We start from the raw sequence: 17256 nt of genomic DNA on the forward strand, positions 1-17256 counted from the left end.
TGTCAGTATTTTTGTCCATTAGTAAAAGAAAAATAGCCATAATTTCTGATTAGAGAATAACATATAATAAAAAAAATTTGCATTTTTCATTTCAGGTACAAAATTATATTTTTAGATCATGTACGTACTGTATTAGTTTCTTTTGAGAGTTAGAAAATAATGCAACTTCCATAAATATTATAATATGTATTTACCATAAATTACAAACTTACTTGCAATTATTTTGATCCTGTGTGAACAAAATAACAAATATCTCATTCCAAATTCTATAATAAATGTATTAAAATTAGAGATGTGTAGTTCGGTTTTACTCGGATATGTTCGGATCTCAAAAACGGCATCATATTGGTTAACCGGCTAACACGTGTTTTGGATAGCCAATAAGAGAAATCCAAACTTGACGATAACAACAAAATAAAACCGAACCTGCATATCTCTAATTAAAATGATACAAAAAAGCTACAAATTATATCAGATACATTATACCTTAATGGCTGATGCCTTAAATTCTTAATACAGAAGATCGATTTTCTATATATAGCGAAATACAGGTCAGTCTAGTTTTTGTGTTGGTTCTTGTGACTGTGCTTATAGTGGAAACAGCTTGAAGCTAATATTTGGAGTAGGAACAAGGTTGATTGTTCAATCTAGTAAGTTACATTTTTACTATTTATACTTTACACGCAACACTTCAAATAACAATGTGATGAAGTCTAAAAGTGATGGAAAATCTTTTCACCACCTATAACTACTCATATACTCAAAGAACAACCATCAAGCTTGAAATCTATGTCTGCATATAGTGCATAGTGTACCCAGTATAGTAAATTATTAGGTTATTGCAATGGCACGTACACACGGTACGGTAACATAGGATAGGATTGTTAACGTTGAAATATGACAGTTTCTGGGCCCTGCTAACGACCATACGATGGATGATGCGCGTCCACGTATGGTCGTTGATGATGAACTACCGTCGTCTGTGCAAGCAGGCAGACCTGGTTGATATCAACCAGGTTAGCCTGTTTACTATATGGACCTGCAATCGTTGATCGCGGATTGTTATAGTAGTGGGGGGTCTGCTGCATGTGCTGGATGCTCGATGCAGCACATGCAGAATGACCAGACAACGATCGTCTGATCATTATCTGATCGTTGCTATCCTACCGTGTGTACATAGCATAAGTTATACAGGGCTTTCAAAACACTATAAAGCATGAGGTGTAGGATAAATAATTGTAAATAGCCACTGAAGTCAAACTCTATTTTTAAATATTTACTATAAATTGAAAGGAATAATAACTAATTAAAATGATAAAGTAATGTAAAATGCACAGTTGTACAAACAAATATTATTTATATCAGTTTATACATTTATCAATGTGCATTTTACATATGTTCTTTGTTTTTTCCAGGTTTGGAATCTATTATTTGAAAACCTTGTGTTTACTATATTTAACCACTGTTTCTCCACACTATCCCTGCCTTATTTCATGAATGTGTTTAGCAGTACTCATCACAGTGTATTCAGTAGGAAACTCTAAGCGATCTTGTCCATGCAATTAACATTAATATTATCAAAAAGCAAAGAAAATCTGCCTTTTGCTTTGTGGATCAATGCATTTGGGTTAACCTCCTCTACCAATAAGTCTCATATACCTTATCACTGTAATTCCACATTATGATTCTCACTGGCTTAATATACATTATAGTTGTAATGTTATGAATAAACATATAAACAGTAGCATATTGTATGCTGGGCATTAAAAAAAAAAAACAGACCTAGCGCATGTTCCTGGGGAAGTTTGGTTTGTGTACTGGTGTGTGTGACTGTGCTAATACTGGGGGCATCTATAAACTGATATTTGGCACAGGGACAAAGCTTATTGTCCAGCCCAGTAAGTACATTTATATTTTCATCCACATTAAATGATGCTATTGGTGAATAACTTTATACATGCCTTACTCTGTCTATACTATATGTCATAAATTGGTGTTTACCAGATGTATCTATTACTACTCCTACTGCTGAATGCTCTATTATTGCCTACCACTTTCAATGTACTGAAGTTGATCATGGAGAACTAAACTGTATACTTACAGCTACTGTAAAATAAATAGTGAGTAAAATAAGGTATAAACCCAATGATATGCTAATAACAAGTATAAATGCATGTAATATATATATATAACCTTTAAAGAAAGAAGTGCACTCACCAGTCTTCTAAAAAAGTCCTTTATTCCAACATTTAAAAGTAAATACAGGATCAGCTGGTGCAGCAGCTGATCCCTTGACAGACCAGCGCACAGTTACTATGATGTCTAGAAACTCAATGCCTTGACAAAGGTCCATGTTGGACCGAAACGTTGGCTGGCAAATTACATTGGTATATTATTAAAAGCTGATCAATGTTGCTGAAAATCTGGAGAGTGCTTTTTTTCTTTTCATTAAGAAATACAATTGATGTTTATGGAAATTTCTCCGCAAGTTTCCTTAAAAGGCACCCCAGTACTATGAACCCATTTATATTGAGAGTGCCGGATCTGTTTAATATATATATATATATATATATATATATATACACACACATAGCACTTAAAATTTCTCCCCAATTTATTTTACAGTAACCTAACACTTATGACCCTAGAAAAGGGTAAATTTGCTTAAATGATGGAGCTATATTCATACATACATACATACATACACACATACATACACACACATACATGCATACATACACACACATACATACACACTTACATGTATGTATGTATGTGTTTATGTATGTACATAAACACATACATACATACATACATACATATAGAGTATTTATACCTCTACATTGTTTAGTTGCTAAGATCCCACATATACATCAATGGTTAATGCCATGGCGTGTGTGACTGTGCTGATAGTGGTGGCACCTGGAAGCTGATTTTTGGCAAGGGGACTAAGCTGACTGTTCTGCCCAGTAAGTAAGCTACTTTACCCCCACCATGTGATATTAACAATAACATATCTAGTAAATGATCTGTATGAAAGCATAATTTATCTTAAGGAGTGCTTACAGCATATGGAGCAATCATTGATCCCTATTCATGAGTTAATAACAGTAGACATGTTTTTTTTCTAAATAGTTATTCTGTACTTATTTTGTGATTAAATTATATGTTTCTATTATAGGTGACGAGTATTATAGTGTGCAGTGGTCCTAGGATGGTGCTTACTTATAAAGTTGACCTAAATTCAGTAATCATTCTAGTCATATTGCTTAGAAGGTATTACACACACACACTGTAATGCAAATTATCTTGTATAAAAGAAGTTCACAAACATCCACAAATAGTAGATATGTCAAATTAAATATGTTATTCAACATAAAGATGTTGTTGTGAGTTTGACATTGACATACACCTATTGACAGAAGACTTCCCACCTGTAGTTCCATTAAAGGTCACTGAAGCCAACCTCCATTAAGGTGTCCTTACCATACACAATGTGATTCTGTTAGCTGACAGGATAATTTTAGACCTAATTGGCTGAGTTTATCAGCCCCAGTAAGACTATAGCTCAAATCAATTAAATTGGGATATCTGAGACATCTGAGACCACAGGGTATAAGTAATAGGCTATGGACTGCAGTCATCTGCGAGTTCTGTGCAAGACTGCCCAATATTTTAAAGTACCAGTCAATTAAAAGGCAAAACCAGATTGATTTTGCTTTTTAAATGACTGCTACATTGAAACAGGATTAGCAGATGTCTGCAGTCCGAACCCTTGTACATATACACCCACAACTGGTATATAACACTGTTTATGTTTTTCCTGTAATAGTCCTATAATATTTCCAAATATGCATTTACTGGTTGTGTTTAACGCTGGATCAATGAATATTTTAGTCACTCAAGTTTGTGGCCAGTTTGTTCTGATGATACTACAGTATTCCGGTGCACGGACAAACAAATGGACAGCAAAGGGGGACTGTGCCTCTACACATAAAGTACTGAGGGTAATCATTTGCCCATTTTTCTATTATAATCAAAGAAATATTGAATAGGAAGAAGAAATAGAAACCCTTCTAGTAAGTATTGGAGTAGAAGTCATGAACTATTGTTTTTGGATTGCACAGCTTATGCTCTTACATTGTAGCTGAGGTTACAAAGTCCTGCTTACTATACATCTCTGTTATGATCAGAGCTGCCATTTTCACTTGTATGTATAAAATAATGAACAAGTCCAGCCTAGCACAGAGCTGTCATGTTACTGTAGAGGGCTTTCTGGCAAACAAATGAACAGCAATGCAGTCATAAGCATCAATACAAACTCACAGTACATGGTGTCAATGTTTAATCAGAAATAAATATGAAAATTAAATATTTCCCATCTATTGTTGGAGTAGATCATTGTGGTATTGTATTTAGATTCCACAAACAGAGCTGTCATGTTACTGTAGAGGGCTTTCTGGCAGTGTGAATAGTGCTGGCTGGAAGCTCATATTTGGATCTGGCACTGAGCTATCTGTGCTGCCTAGTAAGTAACAAATCATCACTGCCTTTATGTAGAAAATTCTAATTTAAGTATGGTGTTATATGATTTAATTAGAAAAAAGTCCACTGTAAATTAACATGATATTAGACACCTTGTATTTCCAAGACTTAGGTAAAATAATTTGGCCCCCAGTTACACAGTGAAGGAACTCCTCTGTGCCTTATAAAGTTTTTTAATTAACAGTAGATAGTATATTACCCAATATAATTATGTGTGCCTAAAACAACAGCATGTCCCCCAAGTCCCCAAGTCATTAAAGTCCAATGCTGGGGACACACCAGACAATTTCTCAGAAGATGTGGCGAAGTGGACCAACATATCGTCCGGATCGTTTAGTGTGTATGCACTATGCGTGCTCCTGCGCGCCGACATCAGGGTCATTCCATCGGCCGTGCATGCACGGCAGATGGAGTGACCCAGTTGCCAATGCCAGTAGGGTGAATGTTGCAAGTGATCATTGTATCGGGCGATCGGACACCAGATCATGACCGCCAAATATATCGTTCCATCGCACCATCGGGTGTTGCATTGGCGGGTCGTGTATTGTGTACCCGGCTTTAAATTACATTCAATATCTTTGTATTTTCTACTAGAGATAAAATAATTTTAAGAATTCAGGCACAACGTTAATTCATGAAAAGAGCCATGATATACAGGTTTTCCCATTCACATGTACAGAGGAAAGAAACATGAAGGTTTTTGTCAGGATCTGTTTCAATGTGTGACTTATGCTACCAATAACCTTGTATTTGGAACAGGAAGCACACTGACCGTGATGTCCAGTGAGTATTACAAGGGTATTCAATATGGGTGCGATAACATTGCTTTTGCGTTAATATCGGAGCTATGACGTCATTATCGCAGGTTTTAGTTTTACACTGTATTCAATATCAAAGACTTATCGCAATTTTGAAAAGTCTTTGATAAAAAATGGGGATAACTTTTCACCATTGAATAGGTGTCGGAAAAAAGTGCAGAATTAGGGTTTCGGGGTGCAGGCTTAAAAAAAATAGCCTGCACCCCTGGGACTGACATTTAAAAAGAACTGTGTCAAAAAAAGTTTAAAAAAAAAAATAGGGACACCCCAAAAACTTAGTTTAAAAATTGGGGTGAAAAAAAAAATGGGAAAAAATTGATCTGCATGTATGCGGCAGGTGTTTTCTAGAATAGAATTATAGCGGCAGATGCACAAATGCAGAATTTTTAAAAACTTACTTTAGGGACATCAAAATATGCTAGTACCCATTTTCATGTACCCCAAATTTGATGGGACCACTTAAGAAAACGAAAAAAATAACCTAAGTGCTCTTCTGCAACACTTCTTCAATGTCGGGAAAAAAACAGCTGCTGTGGCTATTTAAATCCCTGACTTTCAATTAAAGGCTAAAACGGGGGTACCCATGGTGTTCCCCCATGTTTTTACAACTTTAGGGGGTCTTACAATTATTTTAAGGAAAAATTCGTAACTTTACGCAAATCCAACTTCGGAGTTTCCTGTTTTCGTTAATTTTATATTGAATACGGGGATAAGCGGGAGCGCGCAGCAGACTTTAACGCAGGTAAAAACTCTGATATGAAACGTTAACTTCGGCAGTGAAGTTAACGTTTCATATTGAATACCCTTCTTAATGGTAAAAAGACTTTCTGTCATAGAGCTACAGAAACACATGACTTATCCTTCAAAGACCCTTCATATCTTTTATTACTTTATGGTAACACTGGTCTGGAAACATGTTGATATGGCTGTAAGTTGGGTTTTGATTAGTGCTGTTGTCCAGTTTTTTTTTATAAGTAGTCAGTGAAAGCATAAATGACACTGACTTTTTGCTTCTTTTTACAGTATATGTACTGTAACATTTGTTGGTGTCCATAAATTAAGCAATGGTGGTTTTCTATGTTATAAGTTACAATTTCGTTTTAGGAGTGTTGCGTCATAGAGGATACACTTACATTAGTGATAATTCCGTAAAATATTCTTCATAGTATATATTTACATTAGAACATTTATTATATAAACAAAATAACAATTACATAATTGAGAGGACTTCAAATTTAGAGAATAATAAGGTTTGTAATTTTGAAACATGATATCTACAGTGCTTATCTCCTTCACACAGTACGTTTTCTAGCATGACTTCATAAACTTAAGCAACCAAACTTAATTTTATATTTAATAGCATGTATCAAAAACCTGTTGACTCTGTAGTTAATAGCATTAAAGTAATTGTATACCAGAGATGCTGTACATTGTAGACAGCTTCTTATTGAGACATTATTCTACAAAAATAAATAACTGGTTCTAAGATGTACACAAAATGAAAGCAAATATTTCACTTTAAACTAAATCATACGTTATGTATACGCAATCAGTGACAGAGTCATCATATGTACTTGGCATGATGTACATCACTGTGTTAATGTTAACACTGGAAAACTTATATTTGGTCATGGAACTAAACTGGTGGTGAAACCAGGTGAGTTTACAATAAATTATTGCAATAAAATGTTGCATTCTATGCATCTATATTCCAAAATGTAAGAATTTACAACACTAAATTAAGTAATTAAAAAAGAGGTTAACAGAAGAGTAAATTATGAGTGATTATGTATGTTTTAATTACCATTGAATCACTCACAATAACTTACAGAATACAAATGTGTTAATAAGCCTAAAAAAATCATTAACAATTCTGATTCATTTAAATAACACATTAGCCCGATATGATAGTTTGTATGACAGAACACTTTGTAGAAATGGGACTTTAGTAAATCTTAATAATATAATATACATATATACATCTCACAGTATCAGTGATAGTAGTTTAATGGTAAACAATAGCCAGATTCACTTGTATTTATGTATCAAGATAACAGAAACAGTAACCAAAGATAGAATTACTAAACAATAAAACCTATTGTATACAAATGTGCATGAGACATTCATAAGCAGTCCCAAATTAGAAACTGCCACATGAAATGTTTTATACTATTATGGCTACTAAAACAAACAACAACAACAACAACCAAACAGTACAATAAGGAATGTTATGTACAGCAAATAATGAAAATGTAGTACTGTGAATTTCAAGTTCGTATTGCTCATAGTAGGGTTCGGAAAACAATATACCAGAAGAAGGGTCTGGGTACCTAAAATGTGTTGTATCTGTGCCACAAAGCAACATAAAATAGCAAAGCTGACATCTAATTTGTTTTCAAAACACTGGACAACACTGGCCTAAATATATATATTGCACTATAATATGTTCAGTGCTACAGAGTTAATTGTTAGGGAATCTATCACTGTGCAAATTTAAATGGTTACAAACTCATATTTGGTGATGGAACCGGCCTGATTGTAAGACCCAGTAAGTATAATGTACAACCCTAGCTTGTAGATATAGGACCTTTTATCTGGAAATTCCCTATCCAGAAAGTTCCAAAACCTGAATGGAAAGAAAAATAATTAAAACATTATTATAATGAATCATTCAGTCACTGCAAGGGGCATTGCTAAATAATTTAATGAAGTGAGGAATGCCAGGAGCAGTCTGGTAAAAAATAGAATACAGCCTTTTTTAAATGTAATTTACTGAAGTTTTAGGTACTGTGGTTCAAATTAAGGAAAACATCAAATCACAAGCATTCCAGGTATTAGTTCCATGTAAATGTATATCATGCATACATTACTTTATGTGTTTTTGGAACTTTCGAGATAACAGGCTCCTGTACGTATATTTCAATTACTAGAGAATAGATGTCTACTATAGATATTATAATGAGCTTTTTGAATACGGAATTATGGTCGGTTAGAAGTTGATCTTTGCATCCAAGACCACGATGAATGTGTTGGCTATGTTACTCTATTGTACTAGCAATCCATTCTATGTCATAGGCAAGAGCTGAGGGGGATTACAGGTACCCAGAATTTCCACCTTTAGATCAGATTTTCTGATTAAGAAAAAGGGATAAGCTGTTGCTCTGCCATTTCCAACACAGCACTATAACTTGTAGTGACTACTCTTTACAACAGTGTAATTAGTAGGCCATTCCAAAGTAGAAAATCCCTTAATCAGAATGCCCCCAACCCTGTGTTTTGCCCCTGTGTTGCTGTTCTTAGTAGTGGTTGACATGGATGAAGATAGACAGGTACAAAAGGTCTACAGTGTTCAATAAGTCATAATTGATATGGTCAACACAAAAATGGTCAACGTGTGTTTTGTTTTTCTAACCTTAATCTTCACTCTAACCCTAACTCTCCCCTTGGTGCCTAACCATAACCCTCCCTCCTGGTGCCTAACCCTAACTGTCCCTCCTAGTGTCTAACCCTAACCCTCCAGTAAGTGCCTAACCCTAACCATTCATCCTGGTGCCTAACCATAACCCTCCAGTATGTGCCTAACCATCCTTCTTAGTGCCTAACCTTAATGGACGGGGTAAGTGCCTAACCCTAACCATCCCTCCTAGAGACGAAAGCCTCTGGTAAGTGCTAGCCCTAACCCTAAAAAAGAAACAAGAAAAATCCAAAAAACATGTGTTTGGCCATTTCAATGTCAACCTTTTGTCCCTGTCTACCTATTGACTGTCTTCCATTTGGTGTCTATCTAGACATAGTCAACCTTTTTACTGTAAATCTGTTAATTGAAACCCATGTAAATATACTGCATGAATGAGATCTTATTCATACTGTATGACATGGTTGTCTTTGATCCATAATATAATAAATCTATCCATTATTCATCATACATAAAGCTCAATGGCCTCAACAGAGAGAACACATGTAAGATACAAAATCATGATTGCATGTCAAGGTGTCAAAATACACATATAATTGGAAACATGCATCTAAATTATTCCTTTTTTGTATTAGTTTGCATTGCACATAGAATTGAACAGTATTATCATACATATTGGCAAGCAAACAAAGTGGAAAGTGTACCATTACCATCGCAATTATTGTCACACTATTTTGACATTTGTAAAGAAAAACATACAACCATTTGTAAAATAATATAATTATTGCTTCTAAATGTAATAGTTTGCAGAATAAAGACAAAATATTTGTCAGTACATTAGCCTTTGAAGTCATGGCTGTGTGACGAAAAATGTTCTTGCTATGCTGTTTGTCATTGTGATAATGTTAATGACAAACTTATATTTGGAAAAGGAACTAAACTAGTGGTGAAACCAGGTGAGTTTGCCTAAATGTCAATACTTTTCCATTGTTTAATAATGTAGATTTTTATAGGACATACAGTATACTTCAATACAGATATAGAAAAGAAGAATATTTAGAATACAAATAAATACATACATTAAATTACATTACAATACCTCAAAATATAGCAGAATAGTCATAAATCTGAACAAACAAAAGTTAGTGATTTTTAATTACTTTATTCTACAACTATATGCATGCACATATCCATACATTACATGATGATCTTAGGCAACATTTTGACTCACCAAACTTTACAAGAAACTAAAACCAAATTAGTACCTATATTTAATTAATTATGAAAATCCAGGGAATTGCAAAAAAGCAGAATAAAGTATATTAACACATTTCATAAAATACTTTAGCTGGTTATGGTCTTGTGTGCTAATATGATGTTACTGTTAATATGTTTTCATTACACATTTATCACTGTGTATGACAGTGTTGGATATGGCAAAGTAATTTTTGGCTCAGGTTCAACACTGGTAGAAAAGCCTGGTATGTATTGATAATTTATCATCACAACTATATGTGTACAGAGTGTCTGAGACAAATGCATTTTACTTCATTTAAATTATATTGTTTAAAATGTTATTATATTGATGAAAAATGGGATGAAAGCAGTATATACATTATGCATCATAATGTGAACAGTGAGTAGCTATCAGTTATAGATTCTTTTCTCTTCAAAAATATGGTACTTCTATGATTTGCATAATTACTTTAACATCTAGGGCAGGGGTATTCAACATATGGCCCTCCAGCTGCTGTAGAACTACACATACCAGGATGCCTTACCAAAGTTTTACTATTAGGGCATGCTAAAAAAGTTCTACAGCAGCTAGAGGGCCACATGCTGCATACGGGATGTACAGCATACCAGTATCCTAACCGCTGGCATCCCGAAGGTAAGTATTGCCAGTTAGGGGAGGGTTAGGGTGCGGGTTTAGGGTTAGGCACTAGAGGGAGGGTTAGGGTTAGGCATCGAGGAGGGAGGGTTAGGATTAGGATGCGGGGAGGGGGACGTTAGGTTTAGGCACTAGGGGAGGGAGTGTTAGGTTTAGGGTGCGGGGAGGGGGAGGTTAGGCTTAGGCACTAGGGGGGGAATTAGGTTTAGGCACCGGGGATGGAGGGTTAGAGTTAGGGGTTAGGGTTAGACTTACCTTGTTTTCTTATGGGTGTCGGGATTCTGACTGTCAGGATGCCATTGTCAGTATTCTGGCCAGCGGCATCCCGACTGCCGGCAAGCCATACCCAACCCGTTGAATACACCTGGTCTTAGGTTTATTATTTTTGTTGCTGCAGAATATTCAAAACATGAGAACAATTTATGTTTTGAGATTAAATATTAAATAAACATACAATTAAATTATATTTTCCTGCACATGTACATGGCACATGGGGTTTACAAACAGAGCCGCTGTTTGCCAAACTCCTATCAGCACAGATGTTCCTACGCTAGTTGAAGTTCTTTATCCCCAATTATTGTGTATACTCATATCAGTACAATTCCTTTTCTTTGATAACAAACATACCTATAACTTTCATGTGCATTATTCATTCATCCAAACAATTCCCAGACATCACATAGCTGTCACCTTAAGCTATGTCAACTCATCAACATGTATGTGTATTCTTGCCAAGCTGTTTATCACAGTGCTTATGCTAATTATGGTAAATTGATATTTGGACAAGGAACAAAACTCACAGTGAAGCCTGGTGAGTTTATCTTTAGCATACCAATATTATTAAAACATTTCTATAGAGCATACAAATTTACAAAGCACTATATATATTTTTAAAACACAATTTCCCTGCTTAAATGTGATCTGTTGCAAGGAGATATACGAAATGACTTCTACAATTCTAAGCAATATCACCTATTTAATTAATGGAAATATAGATTACTTATCAAACAAATGATTTTTAATGTGATGTTAGCCACCATGAGAGGAATATTTTTGTATGCATGCATAGCACTGTGTGGATAATGATGGAAGCTATGGAAAGCTCATTTTTGGTTTGGGAACAAAACTGGTGCTTCAGATTGGTGTGTATATAACAATGATTTTAGATTATTTGTGCACATTATTGTGTCAAACTTGGAATAAATTTATTGAACATATTGTTACAAAGCTAAACATGTCCATTGGCATTATACCTAATATAATTTTAGTTATGTAATCCCAAATTTCAGCCAAATATATTATTATTATTATTATTATTAATACCATTTATTTATATAAAGCTAGCGTATTTCGTTCTGTTTTACAATTAAGTACAAAACTGTTATAACAGGCAGACAATAAGATAAGAGGGACTTGCTTGGAATTGTACAATATATAAGGAAATATACTATATCAGGTATGTATTTTACCTATAGAAAGATACAATACGTTGGTTTAATGTTAAATAAATCAGTATGTTTAAACTTTAATTGTAGATGAGACTCCAAGCACCTATACTTGATTTGGTTTATGTGACAGTGGAATGTGGGTTAATTATATTTTTATAGTCTAAATAAATGTTCACTAAATGAAAGCACAATTCATGTGGGTGCCACAGGTGAAAAGCAGCTTTGCAGCCTACATAAATCTCCTGGATCAATAGAGAAAACAAAAGAAGACTCTTTTGTGGGGCACATACTCCTAAAATATAAATGTTATTTAAATGATTAAAATATGGAATTTACATTGTCCAAAAAAAGCAAAAAATGTAAAATGAACCCCTGGATATCCCACTTCTTGAGCCATAATGCAAATATTCACATATTGATAGGGCTATCCTATAATGTATTGTTGTGGCCAATCTGTTACATATTTATTTTCACCAAAGACTAGCCAATGCAGTTCCCTTTTACATGCACATTTGTATTATAATTTATATTTCACATAAAATATAAGCATTTCATTGGTTAGCAAGTCACAGTGTAAGGAAGTGTAACATTGTGATCTTGAGAGTGTAAGAAAACTGAATTTTGGAAGAGGAACACTTTTGTCTGTGAATCCCAGTAAGTCACTACTAGACACATATTTCTCTATTTCCTCCTGAAAAAAAAATCACATAGGGATCAATGGTCCTTACATGAAGATTCAGACTATGTCCTCACACATTAAATAAAAGAAATATCCGCACACATTAAATAAAATAAATATCCTCACGCATTAAATAAAATAAATATAGAACACAGAAGATAAACAGAGCAAAATAGGTATTAGTGATATATATTCAAATAAGACATTTCATGCACACTGGATTTGTTACCAAACTGATAATGGACAAACAGAACATGTACTCTTGCTACACATTAGTACCATTACTACACATTATATAGAACAGTGTATACTTGACACTTCAATGTAATGCAGAAAGCATGCTACTTTGTTTTATTTTATGATATTGAGGTTGCTTTTTATCAAAGTTCAAAAAATCCAGCAAAAATTAGTTTCATCGCAAGACTTAGGGATTCTCCCTATTCACCAATCATTAACTATTCTGTGATAGTGCTATTTGCAGTATAGTTATGTGCCTGACGACTGTCCCACTATAGCGTTGCCATCTAAAGATAGTGATAATAAATGCAGTAAAAAGAAAAAAAAAAGTTTTTTTTTCAATTAAAACAAACTATTTATTCTTCTGAAAATTGTATTAAAATATTTATTTATTTTTCTACTTTCTATTTTCTTTATTAACTACTTTGAAAAAAAATTGCTCTTGGAAGAGACTGGGCTTCTAGAATTAGTGCTTATGTCACATGGAAATTCTGGGTAATGCATGAGCAGTAGGTGCCCAACTTACTGCTGCCAGATTTGTATTTACAATAATCGACCATTACGTGATAAGATGAATTTTTGCATGTACACTTCATGTATATTATATGTATACTGTACAATCTATCTATCTATCTATCTATCTATCTATCTATCTATCTATCTATCTATCTATACAAGCATTCAGTGTTGAAACTGTAGATATCCTGAACCCCAACATAATGGAAGATACCCTCTCAATATCATATTATTCACTTGGCTAAAAAAAATCTGGAGTATTTCAAACTGTTAAAGGTTGTTAGTTGGAAGCAAACTGAACAAGCCATGAGGTTTAGCAAATCCCAAACTTCCCATTTTAAGTCCAGACTTCTCCTTTAAAAACATCTTACCAAACTATCTAGAACTGCATGTCTTTTCATGTCCATACAGAGTTAAGATCAGAACTGTGTATAGAACTCATGCAGACAAGTTACAACTACTAAATGGAAGTGAGAGAAACCAATTGTAAATGTTGGAAAAAAAAATGTGTTTGAGTTTCTGTTTATAATAAATATAATTTATGTGCCTCTTGTACATGAGCAGATTTTCATCCTTTGCTGAGTAAATTGGCTGCAATATTAACTTGTAACAGAATAGAACAGTAATCACTTTGTCTTCTTTCAGAAACAGACAAGGATCGTCCTTCTGTGTATCACCTCAATTCATCTGAGCCAGTGATAGGTCAGCCAGAGCCAGAGTCAGAGTCAAGTCTGCCAGAGTCAGTCTGTCTGATCACTGACATCCCATCTGTGAGAGAGACACTGTTGTTGGATAAAAGGAATATATCATCAGAGGCTGTGCTGGATAAGTCTGACAATGATGTGTGGAGGAACAGTATAGTGAAATGGAATGATGAAGATCCTTCTCAACCACTTCCCTGTGCACTAAAATACGGTGGAATAGATATAGATCCAGAATATGACACAGGTAATGACAATAGACAGCACTAGGACACACTATATTGTCTTCCTTCAAAATATATAAAATATGATGAACAGATAATCTAATTCACAAGGATCCCATGTATGTTGGTGCAGTGAAGTAGAAGCATTTTCTTATAATGCAGTTGTTTGATATCTATCCACATAATTTTTTTTACATTCTAATATTAGGATCTAAATAACTACAATAGCACATATTTTCATTTATTGTCATTCCCCAGTATAACCATACTTATTTTTCACCCTGAACCTTTCATATAAGGATATTTCATTTGGATCCAGACTGTGTATATTTATGTTATCAATATAAAATGAGTAAATATGTACTTGGTGCTACTGTGTTTGATATTGGAACAACTTTAAATGTTCAACAAAATATGTACTTTATCAATAAGACAATTTTATGCACATTTTTAGTTTTAGCTAAGTTTTCTGATAACTTCTTGGTTTCTTTTTCAGCTGAAACCCTTAATACATGTTCATCATTGTCCATCGATGAGACTTTCAATACGAGTAAGTAACCCCTATAACAGTGTTGGCTAACCTTGACACTCCAGCTGTTATGGAACTACATAACCCAGCATGCACTACTACAGTTTTGCTATTTGGGCATGCTAAAACTGTGGCAGGGCATGCTGGGATATATAGTTCCACAACAGCTGGAGTGTCAAGGTTAGCCAACACTGCCCTATATACTAGTCAATGATGTAAGGTATTTGCTATTTACCGCTGAGCTTTTATATATCACAGGGTAAACTTTTATGTGCAATCAGGCAGTTAAAGATATTCATATGATAGCTGTCACTCACTGAACTAGTACATACAAATAGCTTATTTATCTTTTTACATGCTTTGTACTTGTATAATACACGGTAATAAAGGAGCATGTGGATTCACAGATTTTACCAAACATGTTTAACGCTAAACAACCTGTTATAATGGATTGTTGCACTTTATGCACAATCTGACTTTTCAGAACTTTGTTTATATTATGGGCCAAATTCAATTAGCTACTGTAAACTCTTGGGATGACTTAACATGCATACTGTGTGGTAATTTTGCTTGCCGTGTGTATCCATGCTCTGGATTAATGTGCAATTCAATTGCAAAAGGCTTTTCTTGGCAGTCACATGGTGATTCCGGCTGGTAATACTCATAAGTGTGAGGAAAGGTTGGTGAAACCACCTTGTACTCCAAAAAAGTGGCAACTAACATTGGATAACTGTATAAAAAGCTATTAGTGGGTATAAGCAAAGTATTTGGGTCTTTTAAAAGGTGTGAATTGGCAAAGACCATTCATAAATTGACACTGATGGTTCAACAATTATAAAGCACAAAAAACAGAATTAGAGATGAGCGGTTCGGTTTTGGCTCGGATCTTCCTGCCAAGTTTGGATCTCAGACCAAGGCAAAACATTTTGCCTAGTTCTAAGATCCGAACTTGGTGGAAAGACCTGAGTCAAAATCAAATCATTCATATAAAATAAGCTTCTTCGTCTTCTCCTCCTCTTCCTCCTACTCCTCTTATATATGATGCCAAAAAAGCTATTAGACCACTGACAACGTAACAATGCAACAAAGAGAGACAGAGCGACAAATCTTATATATAAAATTAATTGGTCCATTTGTTTGTTTGCCTGTCCGGTTATGCTTTCGGACACCCCTGCACCGATTGGGATGAAACCAACATGAGGTGGTTCAGTCGGATCCTGGCCAGGTTTTGGGTAGATTAGGGTCCCAGTAGGACTTCCTGTTGGTGTACACTGGGCAGAACTTTAATCAGGGGAGCCCGTTCTGAGCCTTCCACTGGATGGATTTGGACAAAAACATCACAGAGTGGTAACTGTGGATCCCAGAAGACATAATAGAGGGTTGAGGTCCTATTCGGACCTCAAGTTGGTGTACACTGGGCAGAACTTTGAACCAGGGATGCTTAGCAGAACTTTGACCCTGGGAGCCTGTTCTGGGCCTTCCACTGAATGGATTTGTATGACATCACATAGTAAAAAGACACACCCCTGCTTTAATTGGGATTAAACCAATGTGAGGTGGTCCAGTTGGATCCTGTCCAGGTTCTTGGACCTCCCGTTGCTAAACGCTGGGCAGAACTTTGACCCAGAGAGCCTTTTCTGAACCTTTCATTTTGATGAAAACTTTACAGAGTGATAAGATTGGATCCCGGAAGACATACTAGGGGGTTGAGGTCCTGGTCGGACCTTCCGTTGGTGTACACTCGGCAGAACTTTGATTCAGAGAGCCTGTTCTGGGCATTCCACTGGATGGATTTATATGCAAACTTCACAGAGAGGTGGCAATTGGCCTGGGATGCCTAGTTGAGTGGTTGGGGTCCCAATCGGACATCACAGCGGAGTGCACCAGGCAGAGCTTTGACCTAGGGAGCCTGTTCTGGGCCTTCCACTGGATGGATTTGGACAACATAATAAACATAATAGTGGACATAATAAAACTTAATAACTTGAAGATTTAAACCCGGGCAACACAGAGTACTTCAGCTAGTATAGGATGAAAGCTATAAAACCATTACTGTACTTGATGCAATCATCACACCCACAAAAGCAGACTGAACCCAGAGGTATATAAATAAATGTTAATAATGTTAATAATTATAGTGTTGTTAAATATCTTTGCCAGGCCTTATGGGCTGCCAAAAAGTCATATGCGCCCTGATGTTGCAGGAGGGGTTTGGCCACACCTTGCTGGGTGCTATAGGTAGACACTATACAC

The 17256-nt window shown here is 35.2% G+C and overlaps 1 protein-coding gene across 1 annotated transcript in view; it reads left to right on the forward strand.

Moving 5' to 3' along the window:
• LOC148526575 (T cell receptor alpha chain MC.7.G5-like) overlaps positions 1–17256 on the forward strand; it is a 447371-nt gene that overhangs the window by 428286 nt on the left and 1829 nt on the right. The window contains exons 3-5 of the mRNA XM_088470224.1: positions 595–650; positions 14195–14497; positions 14971–15024. Coding sequence (XP_088326350.1) covers positions 595–650; positions 14195–14497; positions 14971–15024 — 413 coding nt within the window. The remainder of the gene's footprint in view (positions 1–594; positions 651–14194; positions 14498–14970; positions 15025–17256) is intronic.

This window comes from Taudactylus pleione, unplaced genomic scaffold, assembly GCF_031769625.1.
Source record: "Taudactylus pleione unplaced genomic scaffold, aTauple2 ptg000095l, whole genome shotgun sequence".
In the NCBI taxonomy this organism is placed as follows: Eukaryota; Metazoa; Chordata; class Amphibia; order Anura; family Myobatrachidae; genus Taudactylus; species Taudactylus pleione.